Here is a 9,100-nt window from a genome sequence, read left to right as displayed (position 1 = left end):
TTCGATGAGCACTTGAGGGTGGTTTCATCCCCCTGTCGCGTGGAACGCCACGAGCTTCAAATACCACGGCCAGATGAGATCGAGTCAAACTTCGTATCTTGTTAACATCGATTATTTATGAACATGTAGATACACATAGAACACATGGTCTGTTTAACTAATTATAATGGTCGGTAATTATACCAGTTTTCAGCCAGCTTAAGCCCGCAGTATTAAGCGTAAGTTAATAACGTGTGATTAAATGAAAGCGCTGCTCTTAATGACTGCTTCATGGTAAACAGCTTAACGACGCGTCGTCATTTCAAAACCGACCGTGTGCAACGAGAGATCATCGCGATAACGAGTCAGCGTCTAATGATAAGCAACACATTCTTAATACAATTTATTTCAATCGCTCCGTTTTACGCCACTCGACAACCCTGAATCGAAACGTTGCTACAGAACTGATATAAGTTCGTTAATTCATCACGGGGTGTTGGTGGAATCTACCGCAATACGGTTATCCACTGATAAACTATAGTTGGAAAAGTCTGTGGATCGTATTTGCCATTTAGATGATAAAAGGAGTGAAAGAAACATCGTTTAATTTAAATGGAACTGTGGAAAATATTGGGTATTCTTTCCGTTGTTCTCTACTTTATTTCATCGTCAACTATTTTCCTTTAAATAAACCTACAAGCTTTATACATAAATATCAACAAAAATATTTTAGAGGGCTTTCAATATAAAATTTATCAATTCTATCGCAGTATCTTCATACATGATAATACTCAGCTACACAACTATCAGACGCTGCTGTTGCAATGAATGCGTTTAAGCAAGGTCATCCCTTGACACCTGGATTCTCTCCCAGCAGATCAGCAGCCTACCTCATCGAACTCCGTCTTTCCGTCTCAGTTCCTACTAAAACATTCCTCTCTTTCATCCAATAGTCCAATCAAGACTCCTTTATCTTGGGTGCAGCGAAGAAAAAAGAAACGATCTTGGAACGGAAACGCAACCACGTGTCTCGCAACCCTCACATCAGTCGAGAAAGGCGCGTGTTGACGCGCCGCAGCGTAGCTCGCGTGCGCTAGCGCATGCGATCGATACTCTAGACCGCCGGGGTTTTCGCTTCCCCGCGCAACGTCACGATACAAGAGCCGAGCGAGACCGACTAAGGACGAGGCCGACCGAGACCGGCCGAGGTAGCGCGAGCCGCGGTAGCAGCAGCCGTCGACGCGAGCACGGCCCAACCGTCACCGTCATTTCGACGTCGTGGACACTTTCTTGCCGCCGGATCGTCCACGCGGAAATTCGTTCTCGTCGCGGACTAGCCTTGTTCTATCTTAGCTTGTACCAGGCATTGTAGGCGTCCTCAGCCGATCCTGCTTCCGGTAGAACATGAGACGCGCGCGAAAAGTGATCCCCAGTGGTGTGTTCGCCTTTTAACTGGAAAGGTAGCGATACGAAGACTCCAGGTCGAACAGCCGATAGAGTAAGTTTTAGGGGATGTTTTGGCCCCGTGATTTTCTTGACTTTTTATATGGTGTTCTGTCTGTATTTTCGTGCCTTTTGGACTATTCCTTGTAACACAGAATGGATTGGATCCCGTTCTTCGTTGTCTCATTTATAGAATCTAATTATCTCGAAAAATAACGCTACGATACCGTTACGATACTCGGACGACGCGTCAGCGCGTCTGACTCTCGGTCTGACTCGTGACGGTCACTTTCTACTGTCACGTAACTCGTTTCTTTACGCATTAGCCTGTGAAAAGTAGAGGGAAGATCGATAGGGAAATTACAGAGACGGTTCATTAGAGTATCTTCTATAGAGAAATAAAGGGAACGGCCGAGTGGCCTGTGGCGTGTCTGACCAGAGACAAGCCGCAACCCCTTTAGGTCGTAGCGCAGCTGAGCTCGACCGGGCGCGACCCACAACCCTACATTCGCGGTCTGCGGCGTGACCTAACCTCAACTTACCCCACCTTGTGTGAGCTTCGTTGCCACCCTCTCTCCTTCGAAAGGCTGGAACGCCAGGGAGGACTTTACGCACTGGTTTATCGTCTGATTTTACGGCAGTTCGCGCGTCGATTCTCTTCGCACCGCTACGTTCTCTTCCGTGTTTCGACAAGGGTGTACAAGGTTCCCGTAGGTCGGAGACACGTCACTTTCTGCGCTAGCCTCTCAAGGTAACGGTTCAGAGCAGCCATAACTTCCGAATGGTCGAGTCTGACCTTGGCAGAGAGGAGTTCCGTGTTATCACTATCATCGGTCCGGCGTCTTCCGGCGGTGACGCGTTAATTAATGATCATCGATTTAACGAATCGAGGCTGACCTTGCTATTGTTCCAACCATCACCGTGCTAACAGTTTGATCGAGTTTGTGGTAGTTTGCGAGAAACTTTACGACATTGTTGATTGACTTAACGTTTAATCGTGTTGCAAAAGAAAATTATTTCTTGACTAGTGTGGATACTTTTCATTGAATTTTTCTATATAATATTATCTAAAATACAAGTAAGAAAATATCGAAGAAAATTTTATATTCAAATCTAATGGTAATCTTTGTGTAATATTTAAATGAGGTTGTATTCAAGTCTGAATGAAATTTCCATTGTTGCGGAAGTAATAATTAGTCCACCCAGGCAAGAAATGTAAACCTCTAGCGAAACGTTGATTAGAGCACACAGCAGAACAATAGAGGAACACGTGTCATTGTGTCAAAATAGCTTGGCTCACTAAATTTAAATTGAATTATCCGTCGCGACGTATGGTAACGGTGTGGAAATTGAATTTACATCTTACGTAGTTACGGTAGCACTATATCATATAACAAAGTCTGTGGAATCTTTCGGGTTCCTTTATCGAATAGTCTCTTCGTGTGTGTGTGTGTGTGCGCGCGCGCGCGCGCGCGTGCGTGTGTGTGTTTTGTGTGTGTTTGTATGCAAAAACATATCCACGGATATTTCTGTACGACGAGCTGTTTCAACTATTAATCTGTTCCATCAACCTTTGACCGATATACATACAATGTAGCGTAAACGTATCATCGTTACAACTTCTTAACTAGTTCAAATAAAATTACATTCTCTACATCCGCTATAACTTGAGTAAAAAGAGCAGAAATCAACCAAATATGATTTCCTGAAATCCATTCGTGACATTCACTAACGATAGTCAAATCCCAAGTAAGAAAGCAAATCTATCAAAAATCTCGGAGCTTCAAACACATTTGAATGGATCGTGCTAACCCTTCACCCTCTGTTTACAGGCACTCGAAGCGTTTCGCCAAACGCGTCACCTTCAGCCGCCACTCTCTCGCTACATCCGCTAATCCATCGTCGTTCTGTCACCTCTAGTCGCTCAGATTCCGTGTCAGAGAAGACAAACTCAGCGAAGACGATAACCTACTAAAATCTAAAATCGAGCCGAAGGGAAGAAGCTAAAAAGGAAAATAAAACCGAGAAAAGAAAAGAAACTAGAAGTGAAGAGAAGAAATATAAGAGAAAATATAAGAGAAGAAGAGGGTGGTGCGTAGTGGAAGCAGAAGAGTTAGGTCGTGCGGGGTCCAAGAAGCGTAGCGTTTGGGTGTGATGTGGCGGAGCCCCCCGGGGGGCCGCGGGGGCAGGAGGTTCGAGGCAGATCGGTCGTGAGGGCCCCAGGCACGGCTCGGTTGCCCCGCGGCGAGGTCGCCGGAGGGGCGGAGGAGGATATAGGATGGTGTGACCTCCTGCGTTATCCCGCCCGACGCGGAGGTGGTGTTGGAGGTGGCGGTGGCGGTGGTGGAGGAGGCGGCGGTGGAGCCGAGCAGCTGCTGCTCGACTCGCAGGAGGAGGAGCCGACGGCGATGTCGAGGCAGCTTCGCGGTGAACGGGACCACGTGAGCCGTTGCGACCTCCGAGAACGCGACCTCCGAGAACGCGACCTCCGCGACTTTCGGGACCTACGCGATATCAGGGACCCTCGGGACCTTAGGGACTTTCGAGACATCCGGGACATTAGGGACGACAGGGACGACACGGAGAGGAGTCGGGACGATTACCTGGATTACGATCATCATCCTACCGCTGCGTCTACCTCAGCACTCACTAACAATCCGGTAAGTTAATTATTTCTGCGAGTTGTGCCTTGGAATTGAGAGAAAAATGAATTTATTTGCTTTTAGAAGCGAAGTATTGAAAGTCGTACGACATTTTGCTTTGTTCTTATTAGAATAGGGTGACTTGGACAATAGAATGAATAGTATAAATTGAGGGAATTTAGAATGGTAGCTTTGGTAAGATAAGAGTTCACTAGCATGGTCATTGTGGTAGGTTCGAAGAAACTAGAAAGAAAAGGACCACTTCAGACGGAGGTCAAGGTTTTTAATATCACTGTTGCTTGGATGGTGATAAGCAGTGGGTATCATTATTACAGGAGTAGACTTGGAGGGGCTTGTGTATACGAGGCGTGGAAGGGATGAAGTATTCTAGTTTGTATCAAGGTCAAGGTTTTTGGTGGTATTTCGTAAGAAAGGTACGGAGTCTTTCGGGGTAGTTTGGTGTTTTGATTCTGGAAACTCGAATTGAATAATTCTCTTAAGAATCATTTTTCTACAAAATAAATAATTTTTTTATATTCAACGAATATAACAATCGGTTCCATACTTTTTTAATAAAGTTTAACGCGAGTTAAGAACGCGAGTAATCTGCATGCCATCTGTGTACACTGTACACGTATAACGAGGAGAACGTCGATGCCGAGTAATTCGAACACTCAAGCTTATCTATTATCGCCGTGGGGACGAAAAGTGTTTGACTTTCTGTTATCTTTCACCACCGATATCGAAATTTTTCCGAAATTTAGAAACTTTCAATGAAATATCTTTAAAGGCACTATGTACAATCCCGAATGTTCAAACTTACTTATACACGGTTATGGCAAACATGCATCAGAAAGCTGGAAGCTGTTCGTCGTGTCATTGAAATTTACGTTTATTGAATCCCTCGACGACGTTTCTATTCACCTTTATGTCTTTTGAATACACGGGGTGTGATGGATGTTGCACAACGTGACGCCACGTAGGAAAATTTCAGGAAGCAATATCAACGGATATAAACTGCTTTATATAAAATTACACGAAGCACACGGAACGCCGTAAAAAGGAAGATAGTCGCGACATTCGTCTGCAAATACTTCTCTTTAATATTTCGTCCAGGTATTGCGTAACGTTGCGCTACACTACGCTCGCACACCTTTCCCCCGGCCATACCAGCTTTCCATCAACCTCGGTGCTCGTCGATCGAAACGAATTCTATTTTCCATGCTACGATTACCGACTGCTAATCTCGTTATAATTTATACCATCGGTACGGGTACCTTACGCGTGACTTGCGTAATATCATATAATCTATAATATATGTAAATCGAATGTTAATCGTAAATCTATCGAACGTTAGATCCGCGTCAATTTATCATCTAGAGACTAATACGAAAAAGAAGAGGAAATATTATACTTTTAACGCGTCGAAGGAAGAATTCCAGAAAACTAGTTCACCGAGAAAGGAGAGGAGGGAAAGTCACCTAATTTATTCCGGCTGTGGTGGTTCAACCCAGAAAGAATTGTGAATGCGACAAGAACGAACAGCCAGAGTAAGAAAATGAAAGATGGACGGGTATGGTCTGATCAAAGCTCGTCACATCTCGGCCTGTTTCACATCGTCCCTGATATCCAACGCTATTCCAGTGACCAGGCTCTTCATTTAGCGCTTCTGCATCTTTCATACAGGGAAGCAGCTATAGCTAGGGGTACAAGCGACCACCGCAGCATCGTTGATGCCCCTCATTTGCAGCTGTATTCAGCTGGGTTTGGCTTGCCTTTCTCAGCGACGCCGCTTCCACACCTTCTCTCTCTTTTCTTCTCTTTCTCTCATTCTACGGTCAGAAGTGCTAATGAGGCAGACACGAGATGATGGGGTGGAAAATGGAATCGAGCCTCTTTGGAAGGTTCGTTATTAACCTAGTCTTTCTCACAGTTTTTCTTTATGTCTCCTCTCCCCCACTTCGCTCTCTCTCACATCTCTCTCTCTCTCTTTCTCTGTGTTCTGCTCTGAATCGTCGATGGAAACAGATATGATGCGTAAGAAACAGGAAACTGGGCCATGTTTTGTTCGCCAAACTCGATCCCCAAAGATTGTGTGGCGGATCGGTATGATGCCTCGACCTGTCGGCGTCCTGTTGATACCGATCCGCCACAATTGTAATAATGTTACGCACCGTGAAGACCGATTACGATAAAACCAAGTTATTCTCGTTTAGAAGAGCGGCCACGAAAGTTTTTAATTATTCCACGTCGTGTGCTTCCAATCGAACCAAGTTCCGCAGGCGTGTGCTTTTTAACCTGGAAGATTGTTTGATCGCGTGATTGTGGCAAAAGTTTAGTTCGGTTCCCTCGGCTGAAAGTTTCGTTGGAAGAAGTTTTTAGTTCCTCGTACTACTTCAACTACATAATTTCTCGATAATTCAACGAGTTTTGTCGCGGCAGCGGTAGTATATATTTGCAAAGTCTCGCGTTTATTTGCTACGAAGCGGCGTGATGATGCAAGAAAATCAACTTGAACGCTCCACTCTGATTTATTCGTTCGCTTTCTATTCGATATGCAAATCGGTTTACAGCACGCTCGTTACACGCGCCGTGCGAACGAGTTCTTTCAAAGACAGTATATTCGTTTTCGCGTATACACTCAGGTTCATTGACATTTGCGAAACACCGAAACGAACTGTATTTGCATACAGCACTGGCTCAACGATATTAAAACGTTCACGCGTAATTTGTGCGTCATTTCCTTTTTTCTACTGTCAGGCAACGTGATATCGAGCTTCTTTAATCGACATCTTTACGCGTGTTTCGATATCAATCACGAGCGTGTTTATCACCGGCCAACCCTTCACTTATCTCGATCGCGTACCCACCGTTCGCGCACGCTTTATAATCGCGTACACCTATAATCATGCAAATAACGGAGCACGCATTAAAGTGCAACTATATTACTATCGACCGTGATAATCGCGCGAACTTAATCGGAACTTTCCGGTGCCTGTCGTACTGTGTACTGCCAATTATCGATCGTTTTTCAATGCCACAACGTAAAGCACCTACGCGAACCTTAAACGATTGATCATCGTTCATCGCGACTTCACAGTGGATCGACTCGTGGAAAGTGAAAATCACTCGATGGTAACGCGACTGGGATTATATATGCGCGTAAACTTTGCTTGGATAATTGGACCAGATAAAATCGTAACCTGGTAACCGATCAATTTAATAGAGTCATTCCGAAATTTCATAGCTGTCTGCCCACGCGTACATTGGAGCATTCGCGCTGCGAATGCAAATGATATTTTGCATATTTATGAAACCTACGTTACGATATGGCTCATATTAGAGATACTCTCTCGGTTTATTCCACAGATATATGTTTTCCACACGAATATCTTTAGTTTCGTGTACCGATAGAATTACTAAGGTTTAGACCACGAGACTCTCGTCAGACACTTCAGGATGAAAAAAATGGATAATGCGAGGAGGAAATAAATCTTTATCCGTATACAATAAAAGTCCGTTTTTATTAAAGCCATTTATTTGGACGAAATTTCAATTGAAGCGCAACTAAATAAAGTTGTATTGAAACTCTTGTTATACGAAATGAAAAATCCTGTTTTTATTGTATGAACTGCAATTATATGAATTCCTCGTTATCCAGATATATGGATCTTATCGTAATTTACTAGAAATCCTTTATATCGTCGATAATGCACCTTTGTATATTTATAAAATTTCTAAAGAATTATTTATTATTATTTCTATAATAATCTCATTCTGACGATAAAATCAGTTTGATCATTGTGATAGTTTTAATGGTAATAAAATGTAATTGTTAAATTGCTTATGGCGTGTACTTACGATTTTTATAAAGGATGAACAATTTCTAAGTGCTCGAATAAGTTTACCAGAATGATTTAGTATCCTTTAATTTTGAAAGTACTTAATAGCCAAGATGTCACGATCAGAATCACGAGAACAAGTTGGTATAGAGAATCTCGACCGGAGCGAGATTCAAGATGTCTCATCTCGGTGTACAAACCGTGAAATCGGTTAAGTTTCGTGGCGGGATGTTTCAATCTAAGTTATAAGGAGCATGACTGCGATGATCCTCGCTTAACCCAAATACGTGGCAGGATATATCCGGTCGTTCCGAATATCCCGGGCCGCGCGACAGGAAAAGCAAAAATGAAAGCTTCGATTCGTCACGGAATCGAATCGGGAAATTGCCGATGCCTGTTGGACAGAAATACTTGATCATCTTGCTCAAAATACACTTTACCATCTGTTTTCCCACTTGAGCTATTGACGTTCTGATGTAAAATGTTTCTTTACTTTTCTATCATAATATTGGAGAACATACTTCTAAAATATGATACAATTTTCATAAAAAGTTCTCAAGTATAAGAAAATGTAGAAAAATTCAGATGATACACTTTTAAAATGGAGTACAATTTTGATAAAAGATTTCTAAGATATTGCTTAGAAATTTCAATACTAAGAAAAGGTTGAAAGAATGTCGCGAGATGCGCGTGTAACGCGTGGAACAAATTTTATAAAACATATCACTAAAAAAAATCTAGTAGAAATTAGATGTATTTTTCAGGTATGTTTACAGTTTTTATAAAAAGTTGCGAGGATTTTATTTGGGAATTCCAATCATAAAAAAGGCTGAGGAGAAATCGTTATACGTACTTCCAAAAAATGGAACACTTTCTTTTTTAATTTCAAGAATACTTCGAAATTTCAATCGTAATACTAGTCATGGAAAGATCGGAGAATGCATTTCTGCGTAAAGTAGAGTTACAATTCCTCTAGGAGGTACCACGAGTATGCTTAAAAATTGCAGGAATGTCAACTGCTTTTCATGCTCGTTACACGGAAACGGCGCAAATCGTTCCCATGAACATTTTCCTCGGTCGTAAATGTTAAAACCGGCATAACTGTGCGACTTGTGCATCATTTCCACGGCTAAGCAGAAATACGCAAAGTCGCTTGTATTACGATCTAAAAAGCACATATGTATAACTCTTTGC

At 42.8% G+C, this 9,100-nt stretch overlaps 1 protein-coding gene across 11 annotated transcripts in view; it reads left to right on the top strand.

Moving 5' to 3' along the window:
- Positions 1–1,171: 1,171 nt before the first annotated feature.
- The window catches only part of Ca-beta (Calcium channel protein beta subunit), a 93,453-nt gene continuing 85,524 nt past the window's right edge, over positions 1,172–9,100 (top strand). For 3 of the 11 annotated variants that reach the window (XR_011174657.1, XM_069124583.1, XM_069124591.1), the window contains exons 1-2: positions 1,175–1,477; positions 3,255–4,082. Coding sequence is in view for 10 of the 11 variants with exons in the window: in XM_069124583.1 (XP_068980684.1) it covers positions 3,831–4,082 (252 nt within the window). In the remaining variant the exon portion in view is untranslated. Of the gene's footprint in view, positions 1,478–2,019; positions 2,174–2,956; positions 3,172–3,254; positions 4,083–9,100 lie in introns of those variants that run through there. The other 8 variants (XM_069124584.1, XM_069124580.1, XM_069124588.1 and 5 more) reach the window with 5 other exon arrangements.

Source organism: Bombus flavifrons, chromosome 12 (assembly GCF_040668555.2).
Source record: "Bombus flavifrons isolate JBK064 chromosome 12, iyBomFlav1_principal, whole genome shotgun sequence".
In the NCBI taxonomy this organism is placed as follows: Eukaryota; Metazoa; Arthropoda; class Insecta; order Hymenoptera; family Apidae; genus Bombus; species Bombus flavifrons.
Note: the sequence above shows the minus strand (reverse complement) of the source record. Positions and strands in the feature narration are given on the sequence as shown.